A 19,146-nucleotide genomic window follows, 5' to 3' on the forward strand; every position below is an offset into this window, starting at 1 on the left:
GGGTTAGGGGTGATTTGAGATCACACAACCTTGTGCCACAAAGAGGAATTCCCAGGCCAGAGGGAGACATTTTATTGCCATGTTATGATCTTATCATTGAGTTGAAAGGCAATCTTGTTTCATTTTGGATTCTTTCTTATGTTTATGTCTTATAAGGGCACTTTGAATTTCCAAGCAAATAATAATTTTGAATTAGCTTTTAATCATTGACTTCTAGCACAGTTATATGATCAGAAACATGCTGTGTGATTGGATTGCTCTCAAACATATTGAGATTTGCTGGAACAAAATAAGTCAGGTTAATTTTTGTAAATGTACCATGCCCGCTTAAAATGAATGTATGTACATTTGTTCCTGAGATACAGGTTGATGGGCGGATGGCTACATGGATGTGATGGAGATGGTTTACTATCGGGACCTTCCGCATCCTGCTGATGTTTTGTTGCTTAAGATATGAATGGCTGAGCGGAGGCTGTAAACCCTGGCAGTCTGCTTGGGTATGAGGTTCTTCCTGCCATCCTGCCATCATTTGTTTTTTATGTTTTGTCGCCAAAAGTGACCTTGAGGAACCCTGGGAGCTCAGGAAGGAAGGAGCGCCCAGAAGCAGGGACAGGGAGCTGGTTGGGGAGGACCAGAAATCAGGTTTGTGAAGGTTCCAGAGAGGACCTGGCCTTGGGAGGAGCGTGGGGGACTGAGATGGGGGAGGGGTCATTGGAATGATGTGGGCGCTACTTGGAATGTCCATTGTGAGGCACCACCGGGGTCATCAGGGATTGGTGGAGAGGGAGTATGAAGCCCCAGGGTTTCTAAGGGAGGGCCCAGACCGAAGAAGGTTTGGTGGAAAGCAGAACCTTAGTCTCCCTCTAATTGCTCCTAAGCCTCACGCTCCCTTGCCCCGCGTGTCCTGTTGCTTCCCTGATCTTCTCCGTGACCTGTAGCTAAGCCTTCCACCAGCGCTTGAGTACTTAATTTGAACCGGATCCTTTCCCAGACCCTTTCTTCTTCTCCTCCTCCTCCTCCACCTCCTCCAGGTGCCCAACAGCCCCCTTCTCCTCCTTTCCCTTCCCTTACTTCCCCGCTTCCCCTCCCCTTCCCCTCCCCTTCCCCTCCCCCTCCCCTCCCCCTCCCCTCCCCCTCCCCAACTCAGATCCGCCCCCGGTCCCGTCCCCTTCCCTCCCCCCTGCCCTAAGCCACCTCCACCTCTGTCCTGGCCGCCTCAGGGCGCCTGAAAGGACCAGGACATGCGGGTGCTGTGGCTGCTCTTTTGGCTCCTCTTTTGGCTCCTGCTGGCATTTATCAGCCATCAGTCCACCTGTGTGAGTGGACGGGTGCTGTGGCTGCTCTTTCGGCTCCTCTTTTGGCTCCTGCTGGCATTTATCAGCCATCAGTCCACCTGTGTGAGTAGACGCTGGACCCGCGGGGTTTCTTCCTTTTTACTGGGCTGTGTCACGCGGCATGAAATGACACAGCTCAGGCCTGTAATCCCAGCACTTTAGGGGGCCGAGGTGGGCAGATCACTTGAGTCCAGGAGTTGAAGACTAGCCAGGGCATCATAGCAAAACGCCATCTCTACAAAAAATTCCAAAAAAGATTAGTCGGGCCTGGTGGTGCGTACCTGTTATCCCAGTTACTGGAGAGGCTGAGGTGGGAGGATCGCTTGGGCCCAGGAGCTGGCCGTTGCAGTGAGCCGAGATGGCCCCGCTGCACTCTTGTCTCTAACAAACAAAACGGACCAAAACAAAGTGAAATGTCATTTGATTTGTGTCATCTGGTTTGATGACTTTTTTTTTTTTTTAGACAGAGCTGGAGTGCAGTGGCAAGATCTCGGCTCACTGCAACCTCCGCTTCCGGGGTTCAAGCAATTGTCCTGCCTCAGCCTCCTGAGTAGCTCTGATTACAACGCCTGGCTAATTTCTGTATTTTTAGTAGAGACGGGGTTTCACCATGTTCGCCAGGATAGTCTCCATCTCTTCACCTCGTGATCCGCCTGCCTCGGCCTCCCAGTGCTGGGATTACAGGCGTGAGCCACCGCGCCTGGCCAAACTATATAACCTTAAGTGTAAGTTTACTAACTTTGGAAAGTACATACACCAGCATAAACCAACCCCCTTTCAAGATCTACATTATTTTATTTATTTATTTATTTTTTTGAGACAGTTTCTCCCTTGTTGCCGAGGCTGGAGTGCAATGGGGCAATATCAGCTCGCCGCAACCTCTGCTTCCCAGATTCGAGCGATTCTCCTGCCTCAGCCTCCCGAGTGGCTGGGATTACAGACATGTGCCACCACTCCCAGCTAATTTTGTATTTTTAGTAGAGATAGGGTTTCTCCATGTTGGTCAGGCTGGTTTTGAACTCCCGACCTCAGGTGATCCGCCCGCCTCGGCCTCCCAAAGCATTGGGATTACAGGCATGAACCACCGTGCCCAGCCAAGATCTACACTATTATGTCACCCCAGAAAGTGAACTCTCACTCTTCCCAGCCAGTCTCTTTCTTATCCTAGGTTAGCTTGCTTATTCTGGAATTTCGTGTATACAGATGCATGCCATGCCATAGGTACTCTTTTGTGTCTGCTTTATTCTGCTCAACACCATGTTTCTGAAATCATGACCATTGTTGTATGGTTCTCTAACTCCATCATTTCCATTTCAGACTCAGCATATGCTGAGTTCAACCTGTTGAAGGGCTATCTCTGTTTCATTCACCATCTTGAAAGAAACATTTAAAATTGAGATGTTTTCAAGAATATATAGTTAAATCCTGAGGAATCGATGTAGAAATGTTATCGTCTTCACTCACATAAGAGTCTAATGGAATTAATGTCAACAATCTTAGAGAAATCCCACACTATTCATGCCATTTTCATGATCTCCACCTTGGTAATTTTTTTTTTTTTTTTTTTTTTTTTTTGAGACAGAGTCTCGCTCTGTCACCCAGGCTGAAGTGCAGTGGTGCGATCTCGGCTCACTGCAACCTCTGCCTCCCGGGTTCAAGTGATTCTTCTGCCTCAGCCTCCCAAGTAACTGGAACTATAGGCGGGTGCCACCATGCCCTGCTAATTTTTTGTATTTTTAGTAGAGATTGGTTTCACCGTGTTAGCTAGGATGGTCTCAATCTCCTGATCTCGCGGTCCACCCACCTCGGCTTCCCAAAGGGCTGGGATTGCAGGCTTGAGCCACCACGCCCGGCCCACCTTGTTAATTTTTAAGCACTAAAATTCGATACTTATTTGTGAATGAAGTAATCTCTTCATTGTATTTTTTTTTTTTTTTTTACTTATGCTGAGCTTTAAATGACAAAGATTCATATAATCCAAGAGAGAAGTATTATTTAGAGGGATTCTTTTACCATGTGATATATAATAAATGCATCCAATGTTATACATCAATTTAAAAAACAAGTAAATAACTAAAGAAAAGATAACTACTGGCCAGGTGCAGTGGCTCACACTTGTATTCCCAGCACTTTGGGAGGCCGAGGCAGGTGGATCATGAGGTCAGGAGTTGGAGACCAGCCTGGCCAAGATGGTGAAACCCTGTTTCTACTAAAAATACAAAACTTAGCCGAGCGTGGTGGCAGGCGCCTGTAATCCCAGTTACTCAGTAGCTGAGGCAGGAGAATCGCTTGAACCCGGGAGGCGGAGGTTGCAGTGAGCTGAGATCATGCCACTGCAATCTAGCCTGGGTGACAGAGCAAGACTTTGTCTCAAAACAAAAAGAAAAGAAAAGATAAGATAATTACTTTATACTTAGCTTGTCTTAGCCATGAGTGACGGGCTGCATGTGGCCCAGGACAGTTTTGAATGCAGTTCAACACAAATTTGTAAACTTTCTTAAAACATTAGGAGATTTTGGCCAGGTACAGTGGCTCATGCCTGTAATCCCAGCACTTTGGGAGGCTGAGGCGGGCAGATTACCTGAGGTCAGGAGTTCGAGACCACCCTGGCCAACATGGCAAAACCCCATCTCCACAAAAAATAAAAAAATTTGCTGAGTGCACTGTCAGGCACCTGTACTCCCAGCTACTCAGGAGGCTGAGGCAGGAGAATCACTTGAACCTGAGAGGCAGAGGTTGCAGTGAGCCGAGAGCACACCACTGCACTCCAGCCTGGGTGACAGAGTGAGACCCCATCTCAAAAAGAAACAACAAACAAAAACAAAAACAAAAACAATGGCCGGGCACGGTGGTTCACACCTGTAATCCCAGCACTTTGGGAGGCCGAGGCAGGCAGATCGCCTGTCGGGAGTTCAAGGCCAGACTGGCCAACATGGTGAAACCTCATCTCTACTAAAAATACAAAAATTAGTCGGGCGTGGTGGCGGAGACCTGTAATCTCAGCTGCTCGGGAGGCTGAGGGAGGAGAATGGCTTGAGCCCAGGAGCTGGAGGTTGCAGTGAGCTGAGATTGCACCACTGCACTCCAGCCTGGGCGACTGAGTGGAGCGGAACTCTGTCTCAAAAAAAAAAAAAAAGAGGTTTTTTTAAGATCATCAGCTGTTGTTAGTGTCAGTGTATGTTATGTGTGGCTCAAGACAACTTTGCTTCTTTTAATATAGGCAGGGAAGTCAAAAGATTGGATATCCCTGCTTTATACCAAGAAAGACAACACCCCACATTTGCAATGCCTAAAAACACTACGAGCCATCTGAAAAACATGAGACTTCTCTAACTTCTGTTCTTTTTTGTAGCAGTGGAATCCCACGGTGATATCTGAGGGATGTGGTTACCTTTTGGAGGAGGTTGACGGTTTCTAAGGATGATTCTTTCTGAGTGAAATATTGTCAGTGTCATTGACCTTTTCATTATTTCAACTATTATTATTCCAGGTTATCAATACTCTGGCTGACCTTCGTCATCGTGGGACTGACTTTGGTGGAAGTCTTTGGTTACTTATCATTACTGTGTTTCTGAGAAGTTATAAATTTGCCATCTCCCTCCGCACAAGTTACCTTTCTGTGAGTATACTAACTTTCTGTAGAGGTATACTTGTAATCGCAAATAAGAATAAGTTATATGAAACAATTCACGTTTCTGGACTTCATTATGAATATGTGGTTTTACCCCAAAAATCAGGGAAATGATTTATTAGCATAAGAAATATGAAAATATCTGCCATTTACATTATGAAAATTAAATAGGTCGGTGTTTAATAGAATGTCAACAGAGCTTTTGGTCAAAAATAAGTTTTTTTAACCTTTGTGCTATTTGTCACAAATGGAGTATGAGGTTTCGTCACTTAAATAGGAAAGTCTTTCTAAACTCTTCTGCTTTATAGTTCTATCGTATGGGTGGAAGGAAAACTTCCAATCTCCACTCTGAAGATTCACTGCAGAAATGAGCTGACAACAGACAGCTTAACAGGAAAAGAAAAACATAGAACAGGCATAAACATGGGAACCAGCTGAAAAATGAGACTGCTAGAAGGGCTGGATGGTTGATGCTTAAAGAGCACCCTCTTCTGAGGGGAGAGGGAGATAGATGGAGATGTAGGCCATTTAGAGGGGCAGCAAATGATTTTTAGGGGAAATGAAAGAGCCCAAGGAACAAACAGTTGGCCTGAGACAAAGTTCCTCTGAGGTCATAGGGACGAGGTGACAAACTGCCGGAAGGTGAAGGGCAGAACTGCACTGGGTCTCATGATGCAGAGAAAGCCCCAGAGAATCTCTTAGAACTGCCCTCCAAGAGAATCAATGAAAAGTGTGTCTGGGCAGGGTAATTTTGAATGACATCATTCAAAGTGCATGTTCCCACTTGCAACTGGAGAGAGATCAGTATGTCAAAAGTCTGTACTTGGTAAGAATTTGGCTGCTAAGTTGTGCCATAATTTGTCTTTTGAGCCTTTTTTCCTTTGGGGAAGTTGAGCTCTACATTTTGTCTTGCCATTCATGACAGTAAAAATGTGGTCGTCTGGGGGCTGAACCTCCTTCTGAACAATGATCCAAGATAAAAGTACTAATACCACAATGCTTTTTTATATTCAAGGGAAGAGGAAGTATGTTTCAGTTTTACCGCCTAGATAATTACACGTCATTTGGCACTGCCTTTCAAGATATGTAGAAAACAGAAAATATATGAGTTATGAAGATATCTAGGCACATGTAACATTCTCTGTGCCACTTAGTCCTGAACAGAGAATTTTCGGTATAAATTGGAGGAAGCTTTTTTTTTTTTTTTTTTTTTTTTTCTTCTCTTTTCTCACTCCCAAGACGTGTCTCCCTCTGTTGCCCAGGCTGGAGTATAATGGTGTGAGCTCGGCTCACTGCAACCTCCACCTCCTGGCTTCAAGTGATTCCCCTGCCTCAGCCTCTCAAGTAGCTGGGATTACAGGTGCCCACCACCATGCCCAGCTAATTTTTGTATTTTTAGTAGAGTCGGGGTTTTACCATGTTGGCCAGGCTAGTCTCAAAACCCGACCTCAAATGATCCACCCGCCTCAGCCTCCCAAAGTGCTGGGATTACAAGCGTGAGCCACCACGTGAGCCAGGGGAAGTTTTTAAATTTACCACTTTTTAACAATTCCATTTAGGAAAGTTCAGTTGAGCTGTTGGACTTGGACAACTTTGCACCTCTCATCTTTGTCCTTGTCATCTAGTCATCTATACCATTACCTCCTAAGCAGGGACATCATGGGTGCCATGAAGCATTCATGCGTGATGGCATTTCTTTGCCTCTCATTTCTTCGTGTGTTTGACATTTCTCCTAGCTCCAAACTGGGCCAGCTACCTTTCCTATGAAATCTAGCAGTAGCTGTGGGATAGACGTGGTTGCTCTTCTCATCTTTTTAGATTACCCATTGCTTCTCTCGAAATCCTAGTACATGATTTTTTTTTGATCCTATGTGCAGAAATCAGGAAAAAACAAATTCTACAAAGAATTTGAAAGATATTATTTCAGGCCAGGTGTGGTGGCTCATGCCTGTAATCCCAGCACTTTGGGAGGCTGAGGCAGGTGGATCACTTGAGGTCAGGAGTTCAAGACCAGATGGGCCAACATAGTGAAATCCCACCTCTACTAAAAAGACAAAAATTAGCCAGGCATGGTAGCAGGCACCTGTAATCCCAGCTACTTGGGAGGCCGAGGCACAAGAATCGCTTGAATCTGGGAGGTGGAGGTTGCCGTGAGCCACGGTAGCGCCACTGCACTTCAGCATGGTTGAGTGACACTCCGTCTCAAGAAAAAAGTCATTTCAATGACTACCTCAGGAGATTCATAGGTATCTGACCCACATCTGAGATGGGATTTGCATTGCATTTTAGCTATGATGAGAACAAATATTTAATATCTTCGAAGATTAAAAGCATACTGTGATAATATGGAAATCTTGGTGGGAATTCAGTCATTAGTGAGAATGTTTTGCGTTAAGTTCAAACCGGCCTCAACGAAGCTGATGTGAGGGAAGGGAAAGTGAACTCTGAGTAGAGCAGGGACAGAAGAAAGATGCTCCAGTGCGGATCAGGAAGGAGCAGGGGGTGAAATGTTACAAATTCTAGAACTCAGAGAGCTGAAGGTAATTACTTCCTTTTCAGGTTGTGAAACATGTTAACCTGTGGTAAAATACTTACAAGATGATAATTTCTATCTAACCGTGTTGAAGTGTGCAGTTCAGTTGTGTGAAGTATATTCATGTCATTTTTTTTCTTTTTTTTTTTGAGACGGAGTCTCACTCTGTCACCAGGCTGGAGTGTAGTGGTGGGATCTTGGCTCACTGCAACCTCTGCCTCCTGAGTTCAAGCAGTTCTCTTGCCTCAGGCTCCCGAGTAGGTGGGACTACAGGCGTGCATCGCCATGCTCAGCTAATTTTTGTATTTTTAGTAGAGACGGGGTTTCACCATGTTGCCCAGGATGGTCTCCATCTCTTGACCTTGTTATTCACCCGCCTCGGCCTCCCAAAGTGCTGGGATTACAGGCGTGAGCTATCGCACCTGGCATATTTTTTTTTTTTTTTGAGACTGAGTTTGAATTTTGTTATCCAGGTTGGAGTGCAATGGCACAATCTCAGCTCACCACAACCTTTTCCTGCTGGGTTCAAGTGATTCTCCTGCCTCAGCCTCCCGACTAGCTGGGATTACAGGCATGCACCACCATGCCTGGCTAATTTTGTATTTTTAGCTGAGACAGCATTTCTCCATGTTGGTGAGGCTGGTCTCAAACTCCCGACCTCAGGTGATCCGCCTGCCTCGGCCTCCCAAAGTGCTGGGATTACAGGAGTGAGCCACTGTGCCAGCCTCATGTGATTCTTGTGTGTGTGTGTGTGTGACAGAGTCTCATTCTGTCGCTCAGGCTGGAGTGCAGTGGTGTGATCTCGGCTCACTGCAACCTCCGCTTCCCAGCTGCAAACGGTTCTCTGCCTCAGCCTCCCGAGTAGCTCGGATTACAGGCGCCTGCTGCCATGCCCGGCTAATTTTTTTATTTTTAGTAGCGACTGGGTTTCACCATCTCGGCCAGGCTGGTCTTGAACTCCTGACCCCGTGATCCACCTGCCTCGGCCTCCCAAAGTACTGGGATTATACGCATGAGCCACCGTTCCCAGCCGTCATTCTTATATTATTATTTCCTAGGTGTCTTTCCTGAAGACTATCTTGCCGTCTCAAAATGGACATGATGGATCTACGGATGTACAGCAGAGAGCCAGGAGGTCCAACCACCGTAGACAGGAAGGTATGGCTCTGTTGGAGTCCCCATAGTGTGGAAATGAGTTTGCCCTGGAAAGGGAAAGAACAGCTTCTTGCCCTCAGGTTTCTCACCTTCTCCTCTCCTCACTCTGACCAAGGGCTGAGGTCCATTTGTATGCACACAAAGAAAAGAGTTTTCTCCTTTCTAGGAATTAAAATTGTCCTGGAAGCCATCTTTACTTTATGGAGACAGGTGAAAACCAAAGTTCAAGCTAAAATCCATAAGACGAAGGTGACAACAAAAGTCAACCGTCATGACAAAATCAATGGAAAGAGGAAGACCGCCAAAGAACAGTAAGATGTGCCTTGACACAAATACTGTTGTATGAACCATGTGCCAATCAAAGTAGACAACTGTAAAGTCCTTGAGAATATTTTCTACAATATTTGTGGCAAATTCAGTGGGTTCAAAATTGAGTTTGTCCTTTCTGCTTCATTAGTTTAAGATATATAATTCCTTTCCCTTCCTACATTCTTGTTTGTAATTTTTTTGGGGGAAGAGGAGTTGCTAGTACTGGCATTGGTTTTCCTTTCTCTGTCTCTCTTTTTTTTTTTTTCGTGAGATGGAGCTTTGCTCTTGTTGCCCAGGCTGTAGTGCAATGGCACAATGTCAGCTCACTGCCTTTTGGGTTCAAGCAATTCTCCTGCCTCAGCCTCCCAAGTAGCTGGGATTACAGGTGCCCACCACCACGCCCAGCTAATTTTTGTATTTTTCCTAGAGATGGGGTTTCACCATGTTGTCCAGGCTGGTCTCGAACTTCTGACCTCAGGTAATCCACCCGCCTCAGCCTCCCAAAGTGCTGGCATTAGAGGCGTGAGCCACCACACCCAGCCTTTTTTTTTTTTTTTAATTTTGAGATAGAGTCTCGCTGTCCCCCAGGCTGGAGTGCTATGGTGCAATCTTGGCTCACTGCAACCTCTGCCTCCCAGTTTGAAGCAACTCTGCCTCAGCTTCCTGAGTAGCTTGGATTACATGTGTGTGCCGCCACATTCGGCCAATTTTTTTTTTTTTTTTTTTTTTTGAGACAGAGTCTCACTCTCTCACCCAGTCTAAAGTGCAGTGGCATGATCTTGGCTCACTGCAACCTCCGCCTCCCAGGTTCAAACGATTCTTATCCCTCAGCCTCTTGAGTAGCTGGGACTACAGGCATATGCCACCATGCCCGGATAATTTTTGTATTTTTAGTAGAGGCGGGGTTTCACCATATTGGCCAAGCTGGTCTAGAACCCCTGACGTCATGATCCGCACACCTCGGCCTCCCAATGTGCTGGGATTACAGGTGTGAGCCACCGTGCCCAGCCCAATTTTTGTATTTTTAGTAGAGACAGGGGTTCACCATGTTGGCCAGGCTAGTCTTGAACTCCTGACCTCAGGTGATCTGCCTACCTCAGCCTCCCAGTGTGAGCCACCGCACCCAGCCTGGATTGTTGAATTCAATGCTTGGGTCACCTCCAGATTCATTTTCACAGTCTTTCATGTTTTGGTCATATTACATTGTATTTTGCTGCCATATGACTGATCTTTTTTTGTTAAATGTGAGATACTTGTTACAAAATATTTAGCAATGAATTGAGGCCTAGTAGCATGTTATCTTGCTGCAGAAGAGATGGGAGTCTACTTCTGGGGGATGGTCAGGGGTCCTCCATACAGGCTGCAATTGAGGTCGTCGGTGCAGGCTCAGTCCCTACAAAGGCCAGGGTATTTCCTGTCCACCTCTATTCTGTTGCATGACCCTTCTGGGTCTCAACCAGAGCCAGTGGACTTCAGTATGGGTCGCTTTCATTGGCAGACCCTCAATCCACTTGTTTTCCATCTAACGCCATGCATGTGTGCAAAAGCTGCTCTGCTTCTTTGCATCTCAGTAGTTCCTTCTGGAATTCAGCAATGAAACTCAGGGAAATGGGTTCCAAATGCGAGGCTGACTTTCGTCCTGGGTTTCCTTCTTCTCCGTCTTCACCTTGTGTCTGTTTACTGCCATGTTAGCAATTTGATGTATTCAATCATGGGTTTTATATTCTGTTTGGTGTCCCCCATTGTTCTCATCGGAGATCAGAAGCTTCAGATGCACTTATGTCAACTCAAGAGTCGAATGCTTCCTTAGCTTCCCTCCAGAGTCAGGTTTTGTGTTTCTAGTTCCCAAGTGCACAGCAGGAGTAGTGATGTCCTCACTGGCTTCTCATTTGCATTAAACTGTGAGCTTCTTTAGCGTGGGGACAGGACCCTGCTCCCATTGCATTCTCAGCACCTCACCACACACTCCTTGTTGGAGGCCACTCCAGACAGCATGTGCTGAAGGATGCCCTGTGGTCAGAAACAAGTTGATTAACTTTCTCTTTGAAGTGTTTTTGTCCCTGTTTCCTAGCGTTCTGGGAATTTTACACATCCTTCCTATAAAACCAAGTATCAGGTGAGATCCTTAGGATCAGGACCATGAATCAAGTGGTGTGAGGGCAACACAGCAAACTTACCCTTTTTAGGCCGTTTCCTTTTTCTGCCCTCAATCTCTGTGAACTGAACCTTGTTAAAGTCAGTCAACACCAGGGTGGATGGTTTGCAGTTGTCACCTATTTTCAGGACATAACACCCTGACTTAGGAGCCATTCCAATCATTTCTAATTCAATAGATGCGCCCAGCATTCAGATTGCCTTTTCAGGATCTTTAAAGTCGATGACAAGAGTTCCAGTCCTGAATCATGGCAAAGTGCAGTAGTGAACTGCGGGGTTAATGACACCATATTCTGGAAAGATCTCTCTATGGCTGATGGTCTCAGTTCCGGCATCAGCCTCTGGGTCTCACACAGGAGGAGTCAGATGAGGAGCAATCCTCTGCTTCCGATGGAGTTAGTTGTGATGAATTGGTGAGGTCTGGTTTTTCACACTGAACTAAAATGAGCTTTTGCTGTGTCAAGCACAAGACTGACCCCAGAGACACACATAGTGCACCTCATAGACGCTTTTAGTAGTCTTTATATTTACTAAAGAATAGGACTAACTATGGAACTATGAAGATGAGCTGGAAATGACAGGTGACTTGCCAGCAGGCCAGAGTGTGATTTTTTTTTGTCCCTCAATGGGAGGTGTCCATTCTTCCTTCAGTTGTGAGAATCAGTTGGTTCATTTATGGGAAGGTTGCAGGGGGGGATCTTTGAATCACAGCCTTCAGATGCCAGAAGGGCAGAGGGAATCCCACACGGGCTGGTGGATCATGTGTGTGCATTTCTCTCCCTTCTAGTCTGAGGAAACTAAGTATGAAAGGACGTGAGCATGCAGCAAAGGCGAGGCAGCTATCAGAGGCAGAGGAAAATGGGAAATTGGATATGAAAGAAATACACACCTACAAGTGAGTTCAGAAACTGAACCCCACCCTCTTGGGAAACGCCCATTGGAGTGTTGTTTTTAACCTTTGTACAATGTTTAGACCCAGTAAATGCATAAATAGAAACAAATGGTCAGAAGACATATCGTGAGAGAGAGAGAGAGAGTTCACAAAACAGAAAACAAAGTACCTTAATATTTACCAGTGACCAAAAGATGTGAAGCAGCAAAACGTCTCCTGACCCCATTGCCAGCTAGACTGTGTGGAAACTCAGTTCATACCAGCCATTCTAGGGGTGGGGTGAGTTGTTGTCATCCTTAGGAAAGTGTGTTGTTGTAGGATCAACCACATCCTTCAAAAGGACTATGCCTGTTTATAAGCCCAGCTGTTTCTGCCCTGTGAAACACGGTAAGGCTATTAATACAAAGAGAATACAGCTTTACGATAAAAGAGGCTCAATGAAGGATGAATTAGGGATCTACTGAGAATGGGGAAGGAAACTATCATCTCAGAAGTCAGCAGGCAGTAAGCAAGAGGAGGAATCAATATAGCAACAGTTTGGATCAGACTGTACAGTTTTTTTGTTTTTGTTTTTGTTTTTCTGAGATGGAGTCTCGCTGTGTCACCCAGGCTGGAGTGCAATGACGTGATCTTGGCTCACTGCAACCTCCGCCTCCCAGGTTCAAGTGATTCCTCTGCCTCAGCCTCCCGAGTAGCTGGGATTACAGGTGCCTGCCACCACGCCCGGCTAATGTTTTGTATTTTTAGTAGAGACGGGGTTTCACCGTATTAGCCAGGATGGTCTCAATCTCCTGACCTCGTGATCCATCCGCCTCGCCCTCCCACAGTGCTGGGATTACAGGTGTCAGCCACCGTGACCGGCTCAGACTGTACTCTTACAGCTATCTGAAATAAGTTTTCTAGGTAGAGATAGATTGTGTAAGGGTACAGTTGTGAGGATAACAGAAACGTGGCAGATTATTTAAAATCATCCTGAAAGTGGTGCTTTATCTGATGAAAGTGATTGTAATCCATAGGGAACTGTTTGAACGTGCGCAAGCGTTGCGGCGGCGGGCAGAGGACTACTACAAATGCAAAGTAAGGAGCTTCCTCCCCGCAGCTGCAGGATAGTTCAGTGCTGATGCAGATGATGCCACGGCCCTTAGACTCTCTCAACATTCAATTTCTCATGTGTTGGCTTTTTCAGATCCCCCCTTCTGCAAGAAAGCCTCTTTGCAACTGGGTAAGTTTGCTTGTTTTCCTTGCTTTTGGACATAGTCTGCCAGGTCAGGACATGGATACATTTTTCTCCCTACGGCTCTGTGCTCAAGCCCTGCAGAGGGAGATGGCAGAGAGGAAGGCTGCCTACAAGCATCACAGTCCCATCCCTCTTGGTAACCGTGTTGTGCAAAAACACCTTCATCCCCACCCAGTGGGGCCCCGATCTAATATTCTAAGTGTCAGAGGTTCCGTATTTGTAATAGCAAATGGGCCCTGACTGTAAATTAGTGAAGAGTGAATGCAACTTATTACCCACAGGGACAATTCCAAATGAAGGCCTTAAATGATGCTCAGCTAAGCTGGTTCTTGTGTGGCCTCTGTACCTTCAAAAGCTGCTGAGTCCTATGATTACACGTGATGGGACTTGTACACTTGAAGTGAAACACAGTTTTAAAACTTGCTTTGCTTAGAATTCCCACTTCATTTTTGCATGGACAAAAGTATTCTTTATGTCCTAGTGCACTTACAATTTGGTATTACCTGGGAGTGAAAAGAAATATTACAGCCATGCCTAACTGACTTCTTGAGGTAAGATTGTTCTGTCAGAAAACCCTCTCCCAGTTCCCCTGCAGCTCTTCAGGAATCCACATCTCTCCAGAGCTCTTTGTTCTCATGGGTGGCACCTCCAGAGTGAAGAAGATTCTTTGTCAAGAAGGGAAACAGAGGGGAAATGAGAGGGTCCTGCAGGCAGAGCTGGAATCAACTTCCACTCTGCCTCTTGCAAGCTGTGTGACCCTGGGCACAATTTCTCCTTCCTCTGGAAACCTCTGTTTTCTTGGATTTGGAGCAGGGTGGTCACACTGACCTTGCAGAGTTCTGAGAATCAGAGACAGAACATAAAAGGCCTGGAAAACATTCTCCAAAAAGAAGCTGCAACATGTGTGGACAATGGGCTTTTCATGCCTCTCTTACTGTCTCTTACTGTCTGTTGACCTGGTGCAAGAAACATGCTCTGGTGATGGCTGTGAGGGAGGAATGAGGATAGACATAGACACTCCTGTGTCTCAAACATGCTTCTGTATTACTCCGTTATGACTCTGTCTTCCCTGGGGCAGGACCGCAGCCTGCCTACATTTGCAGACAGACACAGTGGCATGTGGAGACAACAGTGTGTCCCAATGACTTTTCTTTACCCCCCAGCTGTCGGCAGTACTCAGTGGAAGGGTGATATTATGACACTGATACTGCTATTCTGAAACCTGGAGGATGGAAAGGTGCAAAAATCTATCACCAGCAACAGAAGGTGCAGACTGTGTTGGTGGCGGTAATTTTGTCCATCAAATGAATATGTGTGAAAACATTCCCTCCTTTGGCCCTACAGGTCAGAATGGCGGCAGCGGAGTATCGTCATTCTTCAGGATTGCCCTACCGGCCCTACCTCACAGCTGAAACTTTAAAAACCAGGATGGGCCGCCAGCCACCTCCTCCAACTCAACAACGTTCTATAAAGGATAACTCCCTGAGCCTCAAGACACCTCCCGAGTGTCCGCTCCCTCCCCTTCCACCCTCAGCGGATTATAATCTCAAGACACCTCCCGAGTGTCTCATAACTCCGCTTCCACCCTGAGCGGATGATAAGAAACTAACAAAGAATAAATAAATAATATAAAAATAAAATGAATACTGCAGTCCTTATGTTATTGCTTTGTTTCAATATCTGGTATGATTGCCTGAGGGACCTGAGGTTTTTAATCGTAGGGTTTTTTTTTAATCTTTAGAAGTGGTTGGTTATGTAAAATATTATTATTTGGTTTTTTTTTTTTTGAGGCTGGATTTTGCTCTGTCACCCAGGCTGGAGTGCAGTGGCTCGATCACAGCTCACTGCAGCCTCAACCTCCTGGGCTTCAAGCAATCCTCCTGCCCCAGCCTCCCAAGTAGCTGGGATCACAGATGTGTGCCACCACGCCTGGCCAATGTTAAAAAATCCTTTAACTTTTTTGTAGAGATGCACTCGTGGACTCAAGCGATCCTCCTACTTGTCCCGACCACCAGCCTCTTTCTGATAAACATTTACACTGTTTATTATCTGATGCCATTTCTATCTTCTTCCTTGTCGTCCAGACATCAAAGAATTAGGTTTCTTCAGGGTTTTCTTTTTCAAGTGCTCAGTGTTAAAGATCACTCACATTAGGGCCACACACCACGGCTCATGCCTGTAATCCCAGCACTTTGGGAGCCCGAGGCGGGCAGAGCACTTGAGGTGGGGAGTTTGAGACCAGCCCAGCCAACTTGGTGAAACCCCACCTCTACTGAAAAAAAAAAAAAATTAGCTGGGCGTGATGGTGCATGCCTGTAGTCCCAGCCACTTGGGAGGCTGAGGCATGAGAATCGCTTGAACCCAGGAGGCAGAGGTTGTAGTGAGCCGAGATCACATCAGCACACTCTAGCCTGGGTGACAGAGCGAGACTGACTCAAAAAATAAAATAAATATCACTTACATTAGATATACCCAAGGGGTGGTCTATAGAGAGTTGGAAGCAGTGGTTATTGCAACAGGGGCATGGAAGTCATCTGGCTATGCCAGGGTGCCCAGGGGATACTTGGGGTGAGTGGCATGGTGCTGCTGGGTACTCACCGCACAGGACGCTCTGATTGACGCACTGCCAGGAGTAGCGCTCTGTCTTGGGGCTGCAGCCGGCCTCCTCAGCTCGAGTGTAACAACAGTCGTGGCCATGGCAGCACCTGCGGATGTCACATGGGCAGGACAGCAGGTGGGTGAAGCTCTCTCCTGGCCCTCCTCTCTTGCCAGGACCATGGGTGACTGAAGACCCCCAGGGAGGCACAGCATCCTCTTATCTGTTTTTTTTTTTTTTTTTTTTTAAGAGACAGGGTCTTTCTCTGTCGCCCAGGCTGGACTGCAGAGGCACAATCATAGCTCACGGCAGCCTTGAACTCCTGGGCTCAAGCGATCCTCCCACTTCAGTGTCCCAAGTAGCTGAGACTACAGGCACACGCCAGCATGCCCGGCTGGTTTTTTAATTTGTATTTCCTTTGAGACAGCGTATCTCTCTGTTGCTCAGGCTGGAGTGCAATGGCTCAATCAGCTCACTTTAGCCTTGAACTCCCAGGCTCAAGTGATACTGCCACCTCAACCTCCCAAGTCTGCTACTACAGGAACACAAACTCCTTTTTAAAATTTTTTGTGGATATGGGGTCTCACTATATTGCCTAGGCTGGTCTCGAACTCCCAGGCTCAAGCAGTCCTCCTACCTCAGCCTCCCCAAATGCTGGGATTACAGGTGGGAGCTACTGTACGCCTGGCCTTATCTAAGCTGTTTCCCTGAAAATCCCCGTCTTGGGTAATGATTCCATTGGCCCCACCATGCCCTGTCCTGCCTTCCTGGCTGTGCCCAAGCTTGGTCCCTGCCTGCCTGCCTGCCTCCCTCTCTGGGTCTTGAGCTCCTGTGACACATGACTCCTCTCTCTTCCTGGAGTGATCCAAGCCCTGCCACTTCCTGACTTTGCCCACACTGTACCCTCTGCCTGGGGCAACTTCATGTCTGCCCATTGTCCCTTAGGCCTCAGCCCAGGCACAAGCCCCTGCCTCCAGAGGTCATCCAGGCCTCACCAGGCTGCACCCGCTCGTAAAATTGGATTCCCTCCCTTCAGGGCAGGTTTATAATGAAATCCTCCTCAGAGGCCAGGTGCGGTGACACCCATCTGTAATCCCAGCACTTTGGGAGGCTGAGGTGGGAGGATCACTTGAGGCCAGGGGGTCGAGACCAGCCTGGGCAACATAAGAGAGACTCTTGTCTCTATAACAAATTTAAAAATTAGCTCACCAGGCCAGGCTCAGTGGCTCATGCCTGTAATCCCAACACTTTGAGAGGCCGAGGCAGGTGGATCACGAGGTCAGGAGTTCGAGAGCAGCCTGACCAACATGGCGAAACCCTGTCTCTACTAAAAATACAAGATTAGCCAGGCATGGTGGCACGCACCTGTAATCCCAGCTACTCGGGAGGCTGAAGTAGGAGAATTGCTTGAACCCAGGAGGTGGAGGTTGCGGTGAGCCAAGATCACGCCATTGCAGTCCAGCCTGAGCAACAGAGCAAGACTCTGTCTCGAGACAATAAAAACACACAAAAAAATTAACTCGCCATGATGGCACATGCCTATAGTCCTAGCTACTTGGGAGGCTGAGGTGGGAGGATTCCCTTCAGCCCAGGAGTTTGAGGCTGCAGTGCACCACTATGATTGTGCCACTGCACTCTAACCTGGGCAAAAGCGAGACCGCAGGCTAGAGTGCATGATTTTGGGTCACTGCAACCTCCACCTCCCAGGTTCAAGTGATTCTCCTGCCTCAGCCTCTTGAGTAGCTGGGACTACAGGCATATGCCACCATGCCTGGGTAATTTTTGTATTTTTAGTAGAGACAGGGTTTAGTAGAGACCATGGTGAAACCCCGTCTCTATTAAACAAATCTCTACTAACCCCATCTCTACAAAAAACAGCTGGGTGTGGTAGTGCACACCTGTAATTCCAGCTACTTGGGAGGCTGAGGCACGAGAATCATTTGCATCTTGGAGGCAGAGTTTGCAGTGAGCTGACATCGCACCACTGCACTCCAGCCGGGATGACAGAGCAAGACCCTGTCTTAAAAAAAAGAAAAAGGAACAAACAACAGCAACGACAACAAAAAAACCTCTGTGTCAATCACAGCCTTCAAGCTAGGGGAGAGGCGGCCGAATTCTGCCCTCTGCTAACTAACTATAGCTTTGTGGAAATGGGTGAGTGGCATGCCCTTGTGAGCCTCAGGGCCCCATCTGTAAAATGGGCATAACTGTCATGCCCGTCTTTAAGAACAGCCTTGGGGGTAAATGAGTGGAAGTCATGGAAAGATCTCAGCCCACAACCTTCCACAGAACAGACGCTTCTCACACAGTAAGTAGCAGGAGTGCAGAGGCTGCAGGCATGAATCCAGGCAGACTGCCTGGGTTCAAGTCCCAGCTCCCACGTCTTGGTAACTATGTGGCCTCAGACAAGTTACTTAATATTTCTTTTTTTTTTTTTTCAGACGGAGTTTTGCTGTGTCACCCAGGTTGGAGTGCAGTGGTGTGATCTCGGCTCATTGCAACCTCTGCCTCCCAGGTTCAAGCAATTCTCCTGCCTCAGCTTCCTGAGTAGCTGGAATTACAGGCACCTGCCACCACACACAGCTAATTTTTGTATTTTTAGTAGAGACGGGGTTTCACCATGTTGGCCAGGATGGTCTCGAACTCCTGACCTCGTGATCTGCCTGCCTCAGCCTCCCAAAGTACTGGGATTACAGGCGTGAGCCACCGCACCTGGACACGTTACTGAATATTTCTGTGCCTAGGTTTTTCATGTGAAATGGGATTGTTGTGAGAACACAAAGGGATTCCCAGGGCAGTTCCTAGTGCATAGTCTGGCTGCCTTTGTATGTGTGTGTGTGTGTGTGCGCGCACGCGTGTGTGTGTTTAATATAGAGACAGGGTCTCACTCTGTTGCCTAGGCTCGTTTGAAACTCCTGGGCTCCAGTGATCCTCCTGCCTCGACCCAAAGTGGTGGGATTACAGGCATGAGTCAACACACCTGGTCACTTTATATTATTATTATTTTTTTCTTTTGAGACAGGGTTTGGCACTGTTGTCCAGGTTGGAATACAGCGGTGCAATCTCAACTCACTGCAAACTCCACCTCCGGGGTTCAAGCAATTCTCCTGCCTCAGTCTCCCCAGTAGCTGAGATTACAGACGCCTGCCACCACACACAGCTAATTTTTGCATTTTTAGTAGAGATGGGGTTTCACCATATTGGCCAGGCTGGTCTTGAACTCCTGACCTCAAGTGATTTGCCCGCCTCGGCCTCCCAAAGTGCTGGGATTACAGGAGTGAGCCACCGCTCCTGGCCAATTTTTT

The 19,146-nt window shown here is 47.1% G+C and overlaps 1 protein-coding gene across 8 annotated transcripts in view; it reads left to right on the forward strand.

Annotated features, from left to right (window-relative positions):
* The window catches only part of LOC739285 (polycystin-1), a 71,730-nt gene extending 56,841 nt beyond the window's left edge, over positions 1-14,889 (forward strand). The window contains exons 17-23 of one of the 8 annotated variants that reach the window (XM_063796785.1): positions 4,825-4,953; positions 8,557-8,656; positions 8,820-8,964; positions 11,904-12,011; positions 13,025-13,085; positions 13,195-13,230; positions 14,590-14,889. In XM_063796785.1, the coding sequence (XP_063652855.1) occupies positions 4,825-4,953; positions 8,557-8,656; positions 8,820-8,964; positions 11,904-12,011; positions 13,025-13,085; positions 13,195-13,230; positions 14,590-14,835 (825 nt within the window). In that variant the 3' untranslated portion in view covers positions 14,836-14,889. Of the gene's footprint in view, positions 1-4,824; positions 4,954-6,842; positions 6,957-8,556; positions 8,657-8,819; positions 8,965-11,903; positions 12,012-13,024; positions 13,086-13,194 lie in introns of those variants that run through there. The other 7 variants (XM_063796788.1, XM_063796787.1, XM_063796784.1 and 4 more) reach the window with 7 other exon arrangements.
* The last annotated feature ends 4,257 nt before the right edge of the window (positions 14,890-19,146 follow it).

Source organism: Pan troglodytes, chromosome 18 (genome assembly GCF_028858775.2).
Source record: "Pan troglodytes isolate AG18354 chromosome 18, NHGRI_mPanTro3-v2.0_pri, whole genome shotgun sequence".
Classification (NCBI taxonomy): Eukaryota; Metazoa; Chordata; class Mammalia; order Primates; family Hominidae; genus Pan; species Pan troglodytes.